A 19,743-nucleotide genomic window follows, 5' to 3' on the forward strand; every position below is an offset into this window, starting at 1 on the left:
AAAGGGGAATTTATCAGAGAGTGCATGCTGGCCATCGACAATCTTTTGTCTAATAAAAACATCGGACTTCGAAATTAAGTGGCAGAAGCAACTGTCACAAAACGTCCCGATTAATTTCCCCACGTTGCTGTCTGTAACTGCACAAAAAAGGAGCTAATGGAGCTAAACATGCACAGGTACATGGACAAACTCTCACAGCTGGCAGAATTCTCTATTCAGATAACCGTTTGAGACCGACCCCAGCTAGCACGCCTATGTGGGTCCCATATGGTTCAGAGGTGGGCTACATTTATGGGAGCCAGGTGGGCTAACTATATGCAACCCATATTCACACTTGGGTTGCCCATGTGGGCTTTAAGTGGGTTCTACCTGGGCCCTAGGTGGGCCCCAACTGGGCCTTTTTTATGTGGGACCCAAGTGGGTCCTACCTGGGCTTGCCCATGTGGGTTTTAAGTGGGTTCTACCTGGGTCCTAGGTGGGCCCAATGTGGAAAATGTCTGTGGGGCTTACATGGGTCCCATATGGTTTCAAGGTGGGCTGAACTATACGGGCCTCAAGTAGGTCCCATATGGTTTAGAGGTGGGCTAACTATATATATATATATATATATACATATATACACACACACACACACACACACACACACACACACACACACATATATATGTGGTTATAGCAGTGACTGAGACAGCGTGAGCACGCGTTGTGGCCCACATCAAGTGACCTTTTGACCAGTGTGGCCCTCACCCCAAGTTGAGTTTGACAGGCCTGATCTAAATGTATTCATGAATCGGACAATGGTTGGGTTGTAAAAGTATTAACTGAAGCTTGGCAGTTAATTCTACTTCAGTGTTAACTAGCCTGCTGCAGAGGACTCACTGAAAACATGTCAAGTTCAAACCTTTTATAGAGTTTCACTATCTTTTCCCTAGACTTCCTGCACATCCCTGTGTTTTCCCTAGACGTCCTGCACCTCCCTGTGTGTAAAAAGGAGGTTTCCTCTGAAGAGGAGAGGAGCTCCAGTCTGGTCCAAGAGAAACCAGAGCCTCCACACATTAAAGAGGAGCAGGAAGAGCTACATCAAAGACCAGAGGAGGCTGGTGGGTCAATGTTGACATTATTAACAGTGAAAAGTGAAGATGATGATGTAAACAGAGAGACAGAGCCTGTAGCCGGCACCTCAACTGAACACATGAAAACACAAACTGACTGTGGAACATCACAACCAGCTAGTGATGAGCAACTCCTCTCTTCACACTGTTCTGAATCTGACATCACTGAAGACAGTGATGAGTGGGAGGAGACTAGGGGAGATCAGTCAGCTTTAAACACACTGAAATCACAAAACACACAACTTGTGGGAGGACAGCACAAGCTGTCCCAGGACCTGAAATCATCTAAACAAACTCACTCCACGAGGAGTCACACAGGGAAGAAACCTTTTAGTTGTACAGAGTGTGGCAAAATGTTTAGATTTGAGCAAGATCTGAAGCGGCACACAATGATTCACACAGGGAAGAAACCTTTTAGTTGTACAGAGTGTGGCAAAATGTTTAGATCAAAGCAAGATCTGACGCGTCACACAATGATTCACACGGGGAAGAAACCTTTTAGTTGTACAGAATGTGGCACAATGTTTAGATTAAACCAACAACTGAAGATTCACACAATGATTCACACAGGGGAAAAGCCCTTTTCTTGTAGTATTTGTTGTAAAGGTTTTATTCAGAAAGGTAGTCTTAAAACACACATAATGACTCATACAGGGGAAAAGCCCCTTTCTTGTACAGTATGTGGTAAAGGCTGTGTTAGCAAAGGTCATCTAAAGATACACATGATAAGTCATACAGGCAAAACGGCCTATTCTTGTACAATTTGTGGAAAAGGCTCTGTTAGCGTAAGTATTCTAAAAAGACACATGAGGACTCATACAGGTGAAAAGCCATTTTCTTGTACAGTTTGTGGTAAAGGCTTTAATCAGAAGGCTCATCTAAAAATACACATGATGAATCATACAGGCAAAAAGCCCTTTTCTTGTACAATTTGTGGTAAAGGCTGTGTTACCACAAGTGATCTAAAAAGACACATGAGGAGTCATACAGGGGGGGAAGCCTGTTAGTATAAATTAGTCACACACAGACACTTATATGATCATTCAGTCTAATCCAGGATTACTTAATCCAAGGATACTAAAGCAGAGGAATCGCATAATATGACAATATCAACATGACTGATTAACAATAGTTTGTTGTGAATGGATTTTTGTTTCATCTTGTGTATGGATCTTATTTTCTATTCAACATGATGGAATTTCATTTTTCTTTTTATAATCGTGTATTATTCTCTCCAGCTCATAGGTTACTGGTAGAACAATATGATGTCTGTCCACATTTGTCAGGATTTGAGTCATTATTACATTCATGCAATAATTATTATGTTCATTGATATGCAGTAAAGGCAGTAAATAATGGTGCTGACGTGCTGCTGTTCACCTTGTGTTGACGTGTGTGTTGTTTGGATTGTTAAATGATCATAGTACATCATTTGCTAGATTCCAGAGACACAGTGTACATCAATCGTTTATAAACCTTTTCATGTCAAGGACCCCCAAATTGACACTCATTAGCCCCGCGGCGCGGACCCCCCATTTGAAATATATGTCAAGGACCCCCATAAGGTGGGAGGACCTGTGCGCATGCGTCGGCATGTGTGAGCGTTAGAGATGCTCGATTCCGATTCCGATATTTTTTAATATTATTTTTAATATTTATTTCCTTTTTTTCTTTTGTTTTTTTACTTATAAAAAAAAGAACCTGGCAACCCGCGTCCCGCGGTCATATACCGCTGACCTGAACGCGGGGCTCCCTAGCCTGCTGGAGCTCCGAGCTATTCAAGTCTGGCACCTTAACCTTATACTCTAAGACCTTAACACGTCTGTTTTCCTCACTATCCGGTGCGGGTGGTGGTGGTGGGGGGTGGACCGCGTTGCCTGTCCCCTTGACTTGTACACATGCAGATCAGGCATTGAAATGCTAATCTGGGTGCTTAACGTGCCTGGTAGGTAAGGGTATGCATGCATACAGTACTGTAGGCCAGTGTTTCCCAACCTTTTTTGTCCGAGGGCACACTTTTCAAAGCCTAAAAACCTCGGGGCACACCTAGATATACGGGGGGTGTGCATGTGTGTATGTGTATATATATATATATATATATATATATATATAGTAAAACTTCTTTGAACCCAATATACTTTTAAAAACACACATGACAGCACTCATCTGTCTGACACATTGTCTGACACATTTAACCCATCCGTCTTTATGTCTGCCCGTGTAAACGCAGCAGCGAGTGTGAGGGGTTGGGGAACGGATGGAAAGTACATAGTGTTAATTAGGAGGACTACTTCTAACTCCTTCTAACTATATGAAAGTAACGTTAGCTCCCATGCTAGCTACTAGCTAGTAGCTTCCCTCGTCAGACAACAGAACACCACCACAGATCGGGTGGAAGCTGCTGATATCACTGCTTGTGCCCGTGGATGGGAAATAAGATTTAAAATGCCATGGAAGCGTGGATGAAAGCACAGATGTGTGCAATAAACTTGTGTCGGATCTGCCTGTGCATCCCGTCTGCTGCTCGTGTGTTGTGACTGTCACTGGCTGCTGATGCATAGTTAATGAGCGTCATAAGCATGCGCCCTTACTGCGCTGGAAGTAGCAGATCTACACGTTATCTACCCGTCGCAATGCACAGCGCTTTGGGCTTGTACATCTGTGTTTTTCCCGCAGTTAGTTGAATTATATCGATTCACAACTTTAGGATCGAACCAACGTCCGATGCAGACGCTATTTTGACCGATCCAGACTTGACAGATTTGACACCACTAGTGATTAACATTCCTATGGCCGATGGTCGTTAGAGTCTATTGTTCCGTCGTTGTCGCAACAATAGGAATCCTGCAGCTCAGTAGCTAGGGTTAATGTTAGGCTTAGTGTTACATTTTCGGTCAAATCAGCGGGCCCCCATGACGATTATAAAAACATTTTGTCTCTGCCGTGTGTCACACCAAAAGTGGTGACCTATAGCAGTGTTTCCCAACCTTTTTTGTCCCAGGGCACACTTTTCATAGCCTAAAAATCTCGGGGCACACCTAGATATACGGGGGGTGTGCATGTGTGTATGTATATATATATATATATATATACACTATATATACTATATATATATAGTAAAACGTCTTTGATACCAAACACATTATACTTTTGACAGAGTAAAACTTATTTGAACCCAATATACTTTTAAAAACACACATGACAGCACTCATCAAATAACTCGATATACGAAATATAGCACACACATGTTCAATTTGTCAATGCAAAGTAAATTGCTCTTTGCAATGTGAAATGCCACTGAATTTAAGGATTAATCCTTTTCCTTGTCTTTATTATGTGCCAACTTGTGAAAGCTACATGCTTTTATTGTGAAGGGTCTCAGTTCTTACAGCCTACAAGCTCACAGCCTCACAGCCACAGCCTACAAGCTCACAACGCGTTGCGGACGCAACGCGTTGTGAGCTTGTAGATCAACTATTTTCAGCATGGAACACGTGTACGACGAAGAATAAATCGGGCATCACTGCGCTTCTGTGGAGGGAGGGAGATATATATTGTTAGCCGAACGAGGCGATCATGTATGGACAGTTGGACACATACGACATACCTCATCGACGCAAAAATAACAAGCAATTGAAATCTATTTTCCATGGCACATTATAAACAAGTTTACTTTACCTCCTCAGTGTTTGGGTCGGGACATGTAGGACTGTATGTGTCTGCTGTCTGCGTGCATATGCGCGCTGTGCGCTCCAGTGAAATTGTGCGGATTGAGAAAGATTAGTTAATTTGTGTTGGATAAGGTCTTATTGGTGGGTTTTCCGCTAGATATTAATAAGGAGTGATTAGGGTGTGTTTTAGCGGGGGTTTCGCCTGGAAGGCTCACTCACTTTTGAACGAAGTTGAACGTGAGAAAGTGATGTTCACACACGCCAGAAATGAACGCGTTCACAATGACGTTCATCAGGCAGAAATACAGTACGTTCAGTTCACGTTCAGCCGAAATAGGAACGTGTTCGTGAACTATCGTTCTTTGAACGCGTTCCGGTACATCACTACCCATTTTTACAGTAAAGTTGCCAGGCGAGTACAGGTGATTAACATTCCTATGGCCGATGGTCGTTAGAGTCTATTGTTCCGTTGTTGTTGTTGTCGCACGAATCCTGCAGCTCAGTAGCTATTGCTTTCGGGGGAGGGTTAGTGTTATTTTCGGTCAAATCAGGCGGCACACCTGGACACATCAAACGGCACAGTAAAGTGCCGCGGCACACAGGTTGGGAAACACTGACCTATAGAATCCTGTACATTAGAAGCATCACACAATCATATAAACTGCAAAGCATAATGGGTCACTGATGTCCCAAGTGGAGCTGAGATAGCTCACAGCTGTGTGAAATGCCCAGGCAGGTACATAGCTGTCTGCCATGTGCCCGCTGGCAATATGCTTATGCATATTTCCAAGCAAGTTTGTATCTGGACACACCATGTGGATTATAGTTTTGCTTTTTTTTCTAAAGACTTAAGGTTAGTCTGTAAAACCATTGAGGAGACTTCTCTCTCTCTCACGCATCTCCTCTCTCTCTCACGCATCTCCTCTCTCTCTCTCTCTCTCTCTCACACGCATCTCCTCTCTCTCTCTCGTAGCCCCCAAACGGTAGCAGATCTACCGAATATTTTTACATGCTGTGAGTTTAGCTTGCTGCTAACGCGACCCCCCTTCTCTCTCGCTCTCTCTCACACGCATCTCTCCTCTCTCTCTCTCTCTCTCTCTCTCTCTCTCTCTCTCTCTCTCTCTCTCTCTCTCTCTCTCTCTCTCACGCACGCGCATCTCCTTTCTCTCTCTCTCTCTCAGCCCCCAGACGGTTGCAGATCTAGCGTTTATTTTTTACATGCTGTGAGTGTGAGTGAGCTTATAGCTTGTTGCTAACGTGACCCCAAAATCTCTCTCTCTCTCTCTCTCTCTCTCTCTCTGGTGTAGACGTGTAGTGTAGGTGTGTGTGTGTGTGTGTGTGTGTGTGTGTGTGTGTGTGCGTGCGGGGTTAGTTGCGCTGCCCGACCGAAAGAGTGATGTGATATACTTCTCCAGTACAGCGGTGCAGAACCGAGAAAGTGACACATTATTTTGGATCATGTAAACTGCGCAGCTTTTAGCCTTTTGTATCGGATTTGCGGATCGGTGACCACCGATCCGATACGATATATTGGTGATCGGCCGATATATATCGGCGACCGATATATCGGAGCATCTCTAATGAGCGTTTTTGACAGCACCGACCGTCGTCTCGCAAAAAACCTAATCCTTTTAATACATTTAAGTCAGTTTTAAACTACATTCTTTTGGGTTAAGGTTGTTGCGAACGCAGTGAGCATTTACTATGAGACCCAGCAGATCCTGTCTGTCTGTCTGTCTTCAAAAAACTTAACTTCAAAAAATCTTTAAAAAAAACTTAACTTAAAAAGAGAACTTAAAAAAAACCTTAAAAAAGTACGTAATTTATTCTAATTGTTATTGCAATTTACGAGCTGCGTTCGCTTCCCGCGTTCGCGCGTCTTACTTGTTACAACTATCCGTTTTGAATACAGTGGACTACTTTCACGATCAGACCTTTTGATCACCTGTGATCACCACAAACTGCGGTGCCTACCGCGGCTGTCAGCGACAGCAAAAATGGTGTCTGTAGCTATCATGCCATCACTCACCTCTCCCGACTGAAAGCTGTCTCCATCAGGGGCAGAAAATTAACGAACTGGAGGTCCGTATCTCGCTTCTCCGCCAGATAAGAGACAACGAGTACTTTCTAGACTCCCTGGATGTCGCCGCCTCAGGCTTAGCCTCTCCTACTCCGGAGCACTCCTTGTCTGGCCGCCAACCGAAGGAGCCTCCGGTTGTGGATCCACTGCCCGGAGCTGGTGGTTTCATCACGGTGGAGGATTGGCCTACCCTCAGCGCCAAGCCGAAACAGCCTGCTTGTGCTACCGCTGGTGCTGCTGCATCGGATGCCTGGTTTCCAGTCCACCGCTCAAAGCTCAAACGGTATAGAAACACCTCGCGAGCTGATTCACCACCTATTCCTCTGGGCAACAGTTTTGAGCTACTGAGCTCTCTCCTGGAGGATCGCCAGTCCACCCCCAGGGCAAAAAGGATTAGGCGCCGGGATAGAGCTGCACTTCCACCCGCTCTACCGACAGAGATCGACCCCAGATCACTCTCCTACAGCGAGGTTTGCAGCCTACAGCTGCAGCAAGCGCCCGGGTACACGCTCCAGACCAGTTGGGGATGTTGATCCCTCGCTTCACAACGAAGTGGAGGCGGGAGTCCCTGACCACCGCGGACGCACTACGTGCTCTAGACCTGTTGGGGATGTTGACCCCTCGCTTCGTAACGAGGTGGAGGTGGTAGTCCCTGACCGCCGCGGACGCGATGTTACCCGCCCTCCTGCTGCTGTCCACTTCACCCCTGTGCCTCCGTCCCGTACTGCTCCACGTTCGCAGGCTCGGTCTGCTACATCTCAGCCCACCACTGTGAGCTCCGCCAGGGCTAAAAGTAAACAACCCCTGCTTAAAGCCCCTCTGTTTACAAACAAGACCCCAGGTCTCTCCGGAAGGTCCAACGTCTCTCAGCACTCTCGCCCTCCCCCTCCCCCCACAGTGTCAATCATTGGCTACAGTTTTACGAGGAATATGTATATCCCCAACTCCTTAAAATATTGTTATCCAGGTGCTAATACACAGTGCATCCTCGACCGACTTCCCACTATTCTCGCCTCTCTCCCATCCACCATCAACAACATCATCCTTCACGTAGGCGTCAATGATAAACAGTCCGTTGAAACGCGCAACAACTTTAAAAACATCCTCGACCTCCTCCTCAGCTGTGGAAAAAACATCTTCATATCGGGTCCAATAGCGCCGCTCCGTGCAGGAAAGAGCCGCTTCGACAGATTGCTGGACCTCCATTACTGGCTGCAATCTGTCTGCTCCTCTTGCAACATAAATTACGTCCATAACTTCCATTTGTTCTGGGCTCGCCATGCCTTTTACTGTCGGGATGGCCTGCATCCTAGTACACTAGGAAATAATTCTTTATCATTTCACTTGCAGCGCTCGCTGGACGGTCATCCCTGACTCTCTGTCCCACACCAAAACATGTCCGACGAGAACATGGTCACTTCTGGTCATTCTCAGTTTCGTTCCACCACTGTTATCTGTACTATGCCTGCCCCCTTGTGGCCCGGCAGTCAGATGACACCTGCGCCTATCATTAAAGTTTCTGAGACTGTCCCACAATATTATATTCCTGTGTTAATAACATCTAGAGCTCATCAGCAAAACGAGCATGATTTAATTTATGCCAGACATACCCAATCATCAAAACGTTCAGCTATAAACTCAAACGTATTAACCATCCCAATGGCCCCCACCACAGTTAATCAGTCACCACCAGTCCAGCTAAACCTTGCCCTGTTTAATATAAGATCAATAACTAGCAAGCTCTCCTCAGTAAATGATATCATTAGAAAAGAAAAGCTTGATATCATATCATATCATCAGACATGGCTTGGTTCCGACGGAGCTATTCTTTTAGCAGCCGCATGTGAGGTTAAGAAAGGAGGTGGACTGGCCAATATTTTCTCTGACACTTTAAAAATCAAGCCTTTGGCCCTCGGGATTTTTTTTATCTTTTGAGTACCAGGCCACTACACTGGAGAGTCAATCCTCTGTGCCATTAATTCGTATTTATCGTCCTCCTAAATCAAGTAAAGCCCTCTTTTTAACCGAATTGTCAGAGCTTTTATCTATTTGTTCCACGAACTATGATAAAACACTGATTATAGGTGATGGCAATTTGCATGTGGACAATGCCTCAGACAGCGTGGCTATGGACTTCCTACAACTATTACATTCTTTCGACTTTATTCAGCATGTTGTTGGGCCTACTCATAACCATGGCCATACCCTTGACCTGGTAATGAGCAGAAACCTGATTAGGATTGATAGGACCATTGAAAGGCCTGAGTTATCAGATCACTACTTGCTATGTTTTAATATGACTAATACGGCTCTAGAAAAAAACACAGTATATACTATAAAAAAACGTTTTTTTAACACATCCACCGCCACTGCTTTTTCCCGTCATCTCACACCTGTTCCCCCATCACTGGTCACTCCCTCAGTGAATGATATGGTCCAACAATTGAATTCCAAAGTAGAATCTGCCCTTAATATAATGGCTCCGTGAAAAACCAAAAAGAAATGCAACTCCAGAATAACACCGTGGATAAATGAGCATACACGCTCACTTAAGACACACTGTCGCAGAGCGTGTCTGGAGAAAACACGATCAATCTAGAGACTCTTAAGATCTCAACAGCTGCCTACAACAGAGCTTTGCGCTTGGCTAGGCAGGCATATTTCTCGGCCATCATTGTTAGGAACAAGAAAAAATGCACTATTTTCCACTATTGAACGTGTACTTAACCCTCCCCAGTCCTACAAGCAATCTTTTCCCGCCTCTACTGCTAAGTGCAACAAGTTTGCATCCTTTTTTGATGCCAAAATCATCAAATCGAAATATTGTTCGCCCTAGGGGAAGCCTGGCGTCTTTCCATACAGTCGAGGAAGAGGAACTCCGCAAGACCATAATGCGGATGTCCTCATCCACACTGGACGGTATTCCCACCCCCTTCCTCAAAGAGGTGCTAGAGTGTGTAATTGGAGAAATCCTGCAAATTGTAAACAGCTCCTTACAATCAGGCATCTTTCCTGACTCACTGAAGACGGCTGTAGTTAAGCCACTACTTAAGAAAAATAACCTTGATCCCTCTGTGTTGGGAAATTACAGACCAATTTCCAATCTCCCCTTTCTGGGCAAGGTAATAGAAAAAAATCATCTTTCACCAACTAGATAATATACATAATACATTTCAATCCGGTTTCAGAAAAGGGCACAGCACTGAAACGGCACTTGTAAAAGTAATCAATGATCTCAGGGTATCCGCCGACAAGAAACATGTGTCCGTTCTACTACTCCTGGACTTAACGGCCGCTTTCGATACAATTGATCACTCAATTTTAATACAACGTCTCGAGCACTTGATAGGCCTCTCAGGCACGGCCTTATCCTGGTTCTCCTCATACTTATCAGGAAGAAGCTATTTTGTCAGCCGACTTTGTATCGGACATGCACAATATTGATTCCGGTATTCCACAGGGCTCAATCCTTGGTCCTTGATCCTGTCTGTCCAACATTAAATGCTGGATGAGTGAGAACTTTCTCCAACTGAACGAGGATAAGACAGAAGTTCTTATAATTGGCTCTAATGAGCAAAAATAATTGATAAGAAATAAACTAACCTAAATGTAGGAAGTAAGTCGACAGTAAAGAACCTAGGGGTTATTATCAATTCGGATCTGAATTTTAATGCGCACATTAATCAAGCTTTCAGCTTTCTTTCATCCTCGAAACATTGCACGTATTAGAGCATATTTGTCTTTAGATGATGCTAAAACATTGGTCCATGCTTTTTGCCTTTTCTCGACTAGATTATTGTAATGCCCTCCTCTCAGGCCTGCCAAAGAAATCAACGGACAGACTCCAACTTGTTCAAAATGCGGCTGCTAGAATGTTAACTAGAACTAAAATGAGAGAACACATTACTCCAGTTCTATCATCACTGCATTGGCTCCCAGTGGTTTTTATTTTAAAATTATTTTACTTGTTTATAAATCTAAATGGTCTTGCACCTTCGTACCTCCGTGACTGCCTACCTAGATATGTCTCTAACCGCCCCCTCAGGTCCTCCACTGCTGGCCTGCTTGAAGTGCCTAAAAAAAAGTGCACAAAAAAATATGGTGAGGCAGCTTTTTGCTTCTACGGCCCAACAGCCTGGAATAAATTATCATTCCAGCTCAGACACGCACCCTCTGTAGGTTGAAATCTCAACTCAAGACTCACCTCTTCACTCTTGCTTTTAGTTGAGTTTTAATATCTGCGTTCCTACTCTGTCCTGACTGATTTGCTGCATGTTGTGTTTTTATTTATTTTTTCTCTGTTTTTATACTATGTTCTTTGCCATTGTTCTATCATTTTAACTACTTGGCTGTGTTTTATTGTATTCTATTTTTGTGTCCTGCCCTGTGAAGCACTTTGAGCTGCATTTATGTATGAAAGGTGCTATATAAATAAAGTTGTTTATTATTATTATTATTATAAGAGAAGATTTTCACGACTCTAGCAGTGATTTTCAACAATTTTTATTTCAAGGGCCTCCGGTTTGACCTGAATTAAGCTATGGTCCCCTATTTAATGGCATTTCTGTCTCTGGGGCCCCAATGTATATTGTAAAATCAAAGTTAATTTAACTCCATTTGGTTCCATTTGTATAATCTCTGAGTTACAGACACATGAGGGTCAATTTTATTTCCTAACTATCATTTAGCTGGAGACCCCCTGGGACTCCCTCAAGGACCCCTAGGGGTCCCCGGACCCCACGTGTACATCATCACTTGGTTTGATTACTTGTTGACATTCTACACAGTGTTGTGTCTTCATAGAGGTGTTTTATAACCTCATTCTACACAGTATTGTGTCTTCATTCATAGAGGTGCTTTTATAACCTCAAATATCTCTTTTTATGCCTTTGGGGGAAATTGAAAAGATATATATATATATATATATATATATATATATATATATATATATATATACACGTTTTGTCTAATAAAGGTTTCACCACTACAGCTCCTCTGTGTTGTGCTATATCACTGAAATGTTCAGCTTCTCGTTTATGCCCAGAATGACATGGATATCCACGGCTTCTGTAGAAATGTGTTGCAATTGTAGAAATAAATAAATAAATGAGCCCGACCGATGCCACATTTTTTATTCCGATGTTGGAGAGTCCTAGATCACTCATTACAGATGTTTTTGACCGATATCAGAAATTCTTCAGTTTACAAATCAATTTGTGAATGTTGGAGCATAAATGTATATTCAAGATTCAAGATTGCTTTATCTGGCATTGATTTTCCAAATGCAAGCAGCCTCAATAAAAATATCTATGTTTCTCCTAGTTAACACCTTGATGGCCCGGACCTATTTAATCCATTAATAAAATGTGCCCATCATTTATAGCGCCCGGACCACTTTTACCGGGGCACCAGAAGTTGTTGTGAATGTCTGCGATAAATCTATCGCGACTAGCGACTGGACCGCGGAGCGCCGTCCAACACAGGATCTTTTTTCAGAATTAGACGGGATGATTTAGATCGCGAGTTATGAACGTTTTAAGGTTTTCGTTTTCGTCCGCTAAACAGACAGGGAACATTTTCGATGGCGTGTCACTGTTGTGCAACACCGAGGATTGGGCAACAAGCGCTCCTAGGCTGTGGAGAGATGCGATCGGTTTTGATATCATTAATCTCCGTCCCGTTTATCAATCTCCGTCTGGGGCACTTGACCATGAACTTGAACTTGGCGGTGATCTCCGTCTGGGGCCTTTAAAAGACAACATAGATTCATACAAGAATATAATATCACGTACAAAACAATACTCTCACATTAAATAAATCCTAAAAACTAGAGGAATGCATATAAAAAAGCATGGCGTAGATAAGACCGTATAACTGTATAGATTTCATGTAAATTATTTTGTATGCATAGGAATTAGGAATACATACCTCCCCAAGTTCATGTCATATCTAGGGAGTTCAACAATCTGATTGCCTGGGGAAAGAAACTGTTCCGCATCCTTTCCGTCCTGGCACCATTGATGCTCCTATATTGTTTCCCAGACGGCATAAGGGAGATCAGGCTGTGAGAGGGGTGGGTGGTGTCTTTAATGATGTTAGACGCTCAAGTCTAAAATACTGTACTGTATGTACAGTACACTACAGTACAGTACAGTACAGTACAGTACAGTACTGTACAAGAGACTTGACTGTACAGTCAAGTCAAAGTGTTAACTAGCCTGCTGCAGAGGACTATGAAATCATGTCAAGTTCAAACCTTTTATAGAGTTTCATTGTATCTTTTTCCTAGACTTCCTGCACATCCCTGTGTTTTCCCTAGACGTCCTGCACCTCCCTGTGTGTAAAGAGGAGGTTTCCTCTGAAGAGGAGAGGAGCTCCAGTCTGGTCCAGGTGGAACCTCAACCTGCACAGATCAAAGAGGAACAAGAGGAGCTACTCCAAAGACCAGAGGAGGCTGGTGGGTCAACGTTGACATTACTAGCAGTAATGTCCCCAGACGGCATAAGGGAGATCAGGCTGTGAGAGGGGTGGGTGGTGTCCTTAACACAATCAGTGCCGGAAGTCCTTCAAAATAGGAGCTCTGGGGTGCCGGAACAACATGGCCGCGGAAAACTCGGAAACCCATGACCCGGAAACAATCCACTAAAAAAGTTTACTTTACATAGCTAGCTTACATTGTGATCGTTTTAGTTTATACGATATATGATCCAAAAAGCGTTCATATTTTGCGGGAGAGACGGATGAGGAGCAGAAATGAAGCGCCAGTATATCGATCCGTTCAACACCACGGAGAGCGCCCTGGATTAGGAGAGACCAGTCATTCTTTCCGCCGCGCTAACGGCCAAGTCAATGGTAAGCTAACAATTGCCTAGAGTGTAGCATAGGCTACGGTAGCCGAAAGGCGAACTGACAAAAAGGAAAAAAATCAGAATATTCTTATCTCGCCCCGTATCATTGAGGATGCGCTAAGACGTCCTCACACGTCGGATGTACGCGTCAATTGGGACCCCTAGGACGTGCTGACACGTCGGATGGACGGAAACGGTTAATGGTGTTAGTCGCTCTCCTCATGCATCGTTGGTATACTGTATGTCTGCCAGGGATGGCAGCGAGGTACCAATGGTCTTACTGTTCTCACCGTCCTGTTCAGTTGTTTTCTCTCCTCAGCTGTGCTGTTACCGTACCAGGAGGTGAAACAGTAATGCTCTCAATGGTTCCTCTGTAGAACATGGTCAGGGCTGGAATAGGCAGGTCAACTCGGCGGAAAGGGTAGATACGCTGCTGGGCCTTTTTTGTGATGGCAGTGGTGTTGCTGCTCGGCGCCAGGTTGTCTGTCAGCAGTACTCCCAAGAATGTTGTACTTTTTACCCTCTCCACGGCTGAGCTGAAGACCCTAACAGGAGCCCTTGTACAAGGTTTCTTCGACTATGCATGCACCTCTTGGTAACACAGCACCTCAAAGGCCCTTAAAACAAGGCTCCAGACTGGTCAGGCTACTACTTGGCCTCACTCCTCGAACCCACCTCACCCTTGCCCATTGGAATGGGTTAGGGTTGACGACAGATTGGAATGGGTTAGGGTTGACGACAGAGTATACAGACTATACAGAGTATACAGCATCTTGCAATGGGTCTGGTCCACAAGATTCGATACACCGCCAAGATACCCATGTACCCAGTGTTGTCCCTGAACGCGTTCAAAGAACGATCGTTCACGAACGCGTTCATATTTTGGGTGAACGTGAACTGAACGTACTGTATTTCTGCTTGATGAACGTCATTGTGAACGCGTTCATTTCTGGCGTGTGTGAACGTCGCTTTCTCAAGTTCAACTTCGTTCAAGAGTGAGTTTCCATAGAGCCTTCCAGGCGAAATCCCCGGCACTAAAACACACACTAATATAGCGGGAAAACCCACCAATAAGTCCTTATCCGACACAAATTAACTAATCTTTCTCAGCCGCACAATTTCACTGGAGCGTGCAGCGCCTGTCATGCAGGCAGACAGTAGACACAGAACATCCCGACTCCCGACCCAAACACTGAGGAAACTTGTTGTTTGATTAAACAATGTGCCACGAAAACTAGCTTCCAATAGCTTGTTATTTTTGCGTCGAGGAGGTATGTGTCCATATCACCCCGAACGGCCAACAAAAGACATCTCCCTCCCACAGTGAGTGAAGCGCAGTAATGCCTTATTTATTATTTGTCGTACAACGTGTTCCGTGCGGAAAATAGCTGATCTATTCAATGCAATTTAAATGAAGGTGAAGTAAAACTAAAATGCACTAAACCGCAGAGAGTCGGTATACTGGCGAGTTCTCCGGTATGCGTTAAGAAATGTGAATCTCTAGACTCCTTCAAAACCGTTCTCAAAGAGCACTTGCGGGCGGCTGCAATTCAAAACTGGCCCCTGTAAAACGTTGAAGATAAAATTGAGGATGGAGAAGTGAGGACACAAATATATGTATGATGATAAGAGCGCCCCTCACTTCACACCTGTGTGATTTCCTTTTTTAACTTTCTTTAACTAGGCTATATGATGATTTCCTGTTTTTCATAGAAGTGTACATTTGTACGTCATTAAATGTTCCGGTGAATTGAAAATACTACTTTTATCCCCATTAGCAGTTTTTGTACTGACTTGTGCTTTCTTTTGAAATCTAGCTCATCTTCATTCAGTGACAGTTACACATCTCCTCCACCAGGTGGCGAAAGACAACAGTGTTTGGATCCTTTGCTGCTCGTGCTTGTAGCATGTTGACCCGGAAGTAGAAAGTACAAAAAAATCACACCCATGTGAAATGAGGGGCGCTGTTATTGTACATCATCATAAATGGCCATGTACTGATTTTTATATAGAAATAAAATTGATATTATGCATAATTAAGTTCAGCCTTTTGGCCCGGCCCTCCAAAATATTTTCGATTTCTCATTTGGCCCCTTGGGAAAAATAATTGCCTACCCCTGGATGCTGGACAAAAAACGGTTCTATGTATCAACTGGTCTGACATATGCACACATTCGGAGAGACCTCCTCTACAACACCGCACTGTCCGACAGGGAATCCAAGCTAATAGAAACTGCAGGCTTTCTATTCCAACGCATTCTCGGCGGGAACCCCTTTTGGTGTTTTACCCCTTCAGGAACCCAAAGTACAGTATATTAAAAAAAATCACACCCGTGTGAACTGAGTGGTGTAAGGCTATTATATAGCCTGATCAGCTCTGATCTGACGTAATGAAATCACACCCGGATGTGATTTCACAACTGGCTCTTTTTGTGCAGAGAAAATGACCACGGTTGCTACGGTCATCCAGTTCACCCGGGTGTGATTTAATTACGTCAGAAATTATTTTGAACATAGCAACCATGGTCATTTTTTTCTGCACACAAAAGCCAGTTGTAGGAGTGGTTTACACCACTCAAAAAGAAGAAGAATTGATGCTGCTATATAAACATTTGTTTGTATGAAGTTTTTCATAAAACTTAGGTCAGGCTTTAGAAGGCGTTTATAGAATCTGCCTCAGGCCTAAATGGGTTAAAAGTTGCAATGGAAGCCATCGTTCTCACGATAGTAAAAACGGTGGACGTGTTTCTGAACTGCCCACAGCCCTCCTATGAGACACAGAAATGAGTGGAAAACAATTGTTTAGTTTATTTTTATTTATTTTTTTCATACAAAACATTCTTAAATCATCACAAAATGTCATAGTCTGGGGAAAAAAAGGTATAGACGAAGCCTAAGCTTATTACGTCTACCCTTTAATTGTGATATCTTATCATGAACATTACTGAGGAGAGGACCAATTCAACTAGGATAGGCTGAAAAGTGGTGAAGTGGTCCTTTAAATTCTTATTTATGTGACTGTCCTTATTGTATTCCTTCATTCCAGACCAGTGTGTGGAGTCCAGTTTGCCGGTGAAGATCAGTCCTCCAGCCACCACTGTTCCTAATAAACAGGAACCTGAAGACCACCTTAAACAGGAACCTGAAGACCACCTTAAACAGGAACCTCAAGACAACCTGGATCTCAGTAGGTTTAAAGCACTCTGTCTTTATTCATTTTATTGGTGAAAATGGGTCGGTACTGAGGGTGTAAAGATGAAGCGATATGAATCGTTTATTGATTTAGGCATTGCCAATGTTGACTTCATTGATGCATTGATCTAAATGTACCATGAATCGGACAATGGTTGGGTTGTAAAAGTATTAACTGAAGCTTGGCAGTTAATTCTACTTCAGTGTTAACTAGCCTGCTGCAGAGGACTCACTGAAATCATGTCGAGTTCAAACCTTTTATAGAGTTTCACTGTATCTTTTTCCTAGACTTCCTGCACATCCCTGTGTTTTCCCTAGATGTCCTGCACCTCCCTGTGTGTAAAGAGGAGGTTTCCTCTGAAGAGGAGAGGAGCTCCAGTCTGGTCCAGGAGAAACCAGAGCCTCCACACATTAAAGATGAGCAGGAGGAGCTACTTCAAAGACCAGAGGAGGCTGGTGGGTCAACGTTGACATTATTAGCAGTGAAAAGTGAAGATGATGATGAAAACAGAGAGACAGAGCCTGTAGCCGGCACCTCAACTGAACACATGAAAACACAAGCTGACTGTGGTACATCACAACCAGCTAGTGATGAGCAGCTCCTCTCTTCACACTGTTCTGAATCTGACATCACTGAAGACAGTGATGAGTGGGAGGAGACTAGGGGAGATCAGTCAGCTTTAAACACACTGAAATCACAAAACACACAAAATGTGGGAGGACAGCGCAAGCTGTCCCAGGACCTGAAATCATCTAAACAAACTCACTCCATGAGGAGTCACACGGGGAAGAAACCTTTTAGTTGTACAGAGTGTGGCAAAATGTTTAGATTAAACCAACAACTGAAGATTCACACAATGATTCACACAGGGGAAAAGCCCCTTTCTTGTACAGTATGTGGTAAAGGCTGTGTTCACACAAGTCATCTAAAGATACACATGATGAGTCATACAGGCAAAACGGCCTATTCTTGTACAATTTGTGGAAAAGGCTCTGTTAGCGTAAGTGTTCTAAAAAGACACATGAGGACTCATACAGGTGAAAAGCCCTTTTCTTGTACAGTTTGTGGTAAAGTCTTTAATCAGAAGGCTCATCTAAAAATACACATGATGAATCATACAGGCAAAAAGCCCTTTTCTTGTACAATTTGTGGTAAAGGCTCTGTTAGCGTAAGTGTTCTAAAAAGACACATGAGGACTCATACAGGTGAAAAGCCCTTTTCTTGTACAGTTTGTGGTAAAGTCTTTAATCAGAAGGCTCATCTAAAAATACACATGATGAATCATACAGGCAAAAAGCCCCTTTCTTGTACAATTTGTGGTAAAGGCTGTGTTAGCACAAGTAATCTAAAATCACACATGATGACCCATACAGGCGAAAAGCCCTTTTCTTGTACAGTATGTGGTAAAGGCTTTGTTAGCACAAGTAATCTAAAATCACACATGATGACCCATACAGGGGAAATGCCCTTTTCTTGTACAGTTTGTGGTAAAGGCTGTGTTAGCACAAGTAATCTAAAATCACACATGATGACCCATACAGGCGAAAAGCCCTTTTCTTGTACAGTTTGTGGTAAAGTCTTTAATCAGAAGGCTCATCTAAAAATACACATGAGGACTCATACAGGGGGGGAAGCCTGTTAGTAAAAGTTAGTCACACACAGACCGCTTATATGATCATTCAGTCTAATCCAAGATGACAATGATACTAAAGCAGAGGAATCGGGCTTTGGAATATCGGTGCTGGTGTTACATGAGACAAACGCGCTTGTAATGGAAAAATTTGACTACAGTGGGGGTTTGCCTACTTAGAAAGATGTAAAGGGAGCCAAGCCAACAGACCCTCCTTGATGTCAATGTCAAGTCACCTTAATTTAAGTGGCAGATGCCAAAAAGATGAGGAGTTTTGTGATTTATTTTTTATATTGTAATTATCATTTTAGGGGCATGCCATGTGTTCTACCTGCACAGCCTTGGTGATCTACTGGTAAATCACGATCTACATTTTGGGCACCCCTGTTCTACACAATGTTGTGTCTTCATAGAGGTGTTTTATACCCTCAAAGATCTCCTTTTATCCCTTTGGGGGAAATTATATATGTTTTGTCTAATAAAGGTTTCACCACTACAGCTCCTCTTTGTGTGCTATATCACTGGAAGGTTCAACTTCTTGTTTATGCCCAGAATGACAAGGATATCCACGGCTTCTGTAGAAATGTGTGGCAATTGTAGAAATAAATAAATTAGGCCAACCGATGCCATATTTTTTATTCCAATGCCGATACCGATGTTTGAGAGTCCTGGATCACTGATTACCGATGTTTGTGACCGATATATTATCAGAATCTTTTCAGTTTACAAATCAATTTGTGAATGTTGTGAAATTCAAGATTGCTTTATTTGCCATTGTTTGTCCAACTGCAAGCAGCCTCAATAAAAAAAATATGTACAGTATGTTTCCCCTAGTTAAAAGACAACATAGATTCATACAAGAATAAAATATCACAAAACAATACTCTGACATTAAATAAATCCTAAAAATAGAGGAATTTGTATGAAAAATTATAGCCAGATAAAGACAGTATAAAAACTGTGTATAGATTCATGTCATGTATTTTTGTATGCATAGGAATTATGAATGCATACCTCCCCAAGTTCATGTCATATCTATCTACTAGGGAGACGAGTTCAACAATGATTGCCTGGGGAAAGAAACTGTTCCGCAGTAAATGCACAATATGTAGTTCCCATGAAGTCAGATACAATACTCTGTTGGCATTTTCTTTGTGAATTACCCAAAATCATGACTGTAGCATCACTAAATGTTCAGATGAACCACTA

The 19,743-nt window shown here is 43.2% G+C and overlaps 1 protein-coding gene across 1 annotated transcript in view; it reads left to right on the forward strand.

Annotated features, from left to right (window-relative positions):
- Positions 1–19,743, forward strand: part of LOC306934071 (uncharacterized protein) — a gene marked incomplete at its 3' end in the record, with an annotated part of 53,913 nt that overhangs the window by 25,343 nt on the left and 8,827 nt on the right. Inside the window, exons 3-6 of the mRNA XM_079516532.1 lie at positions 933–1,100; positions 13,153–13,320; positions 16,758–16,898; positions 17,192–17,491. Coding sequence (XP_079372658.1) covers positions 933–1,100; positions 13,153–13,320; positions 16,758–16,898; positions 17,192–17,491 — 777 coding nt within the window. The remainder of the gene's footprint in view (positions 1–932; positions 1,101–13,152; positions 13,321–16,757; positions 16,899–17,191; positions 17,492–19,743) is intronic.

This window comes from Electrona antarctica (genome assembly GCF_951216825.1).
Source record: "Electrona antarctica genome assembly, chromosome: 2".
NCBI lineage: Eukaryota > Metazoa > Chordata > Actinopteri > Myctophiformes > Myctophidae > Electrona > Electrona antarctica.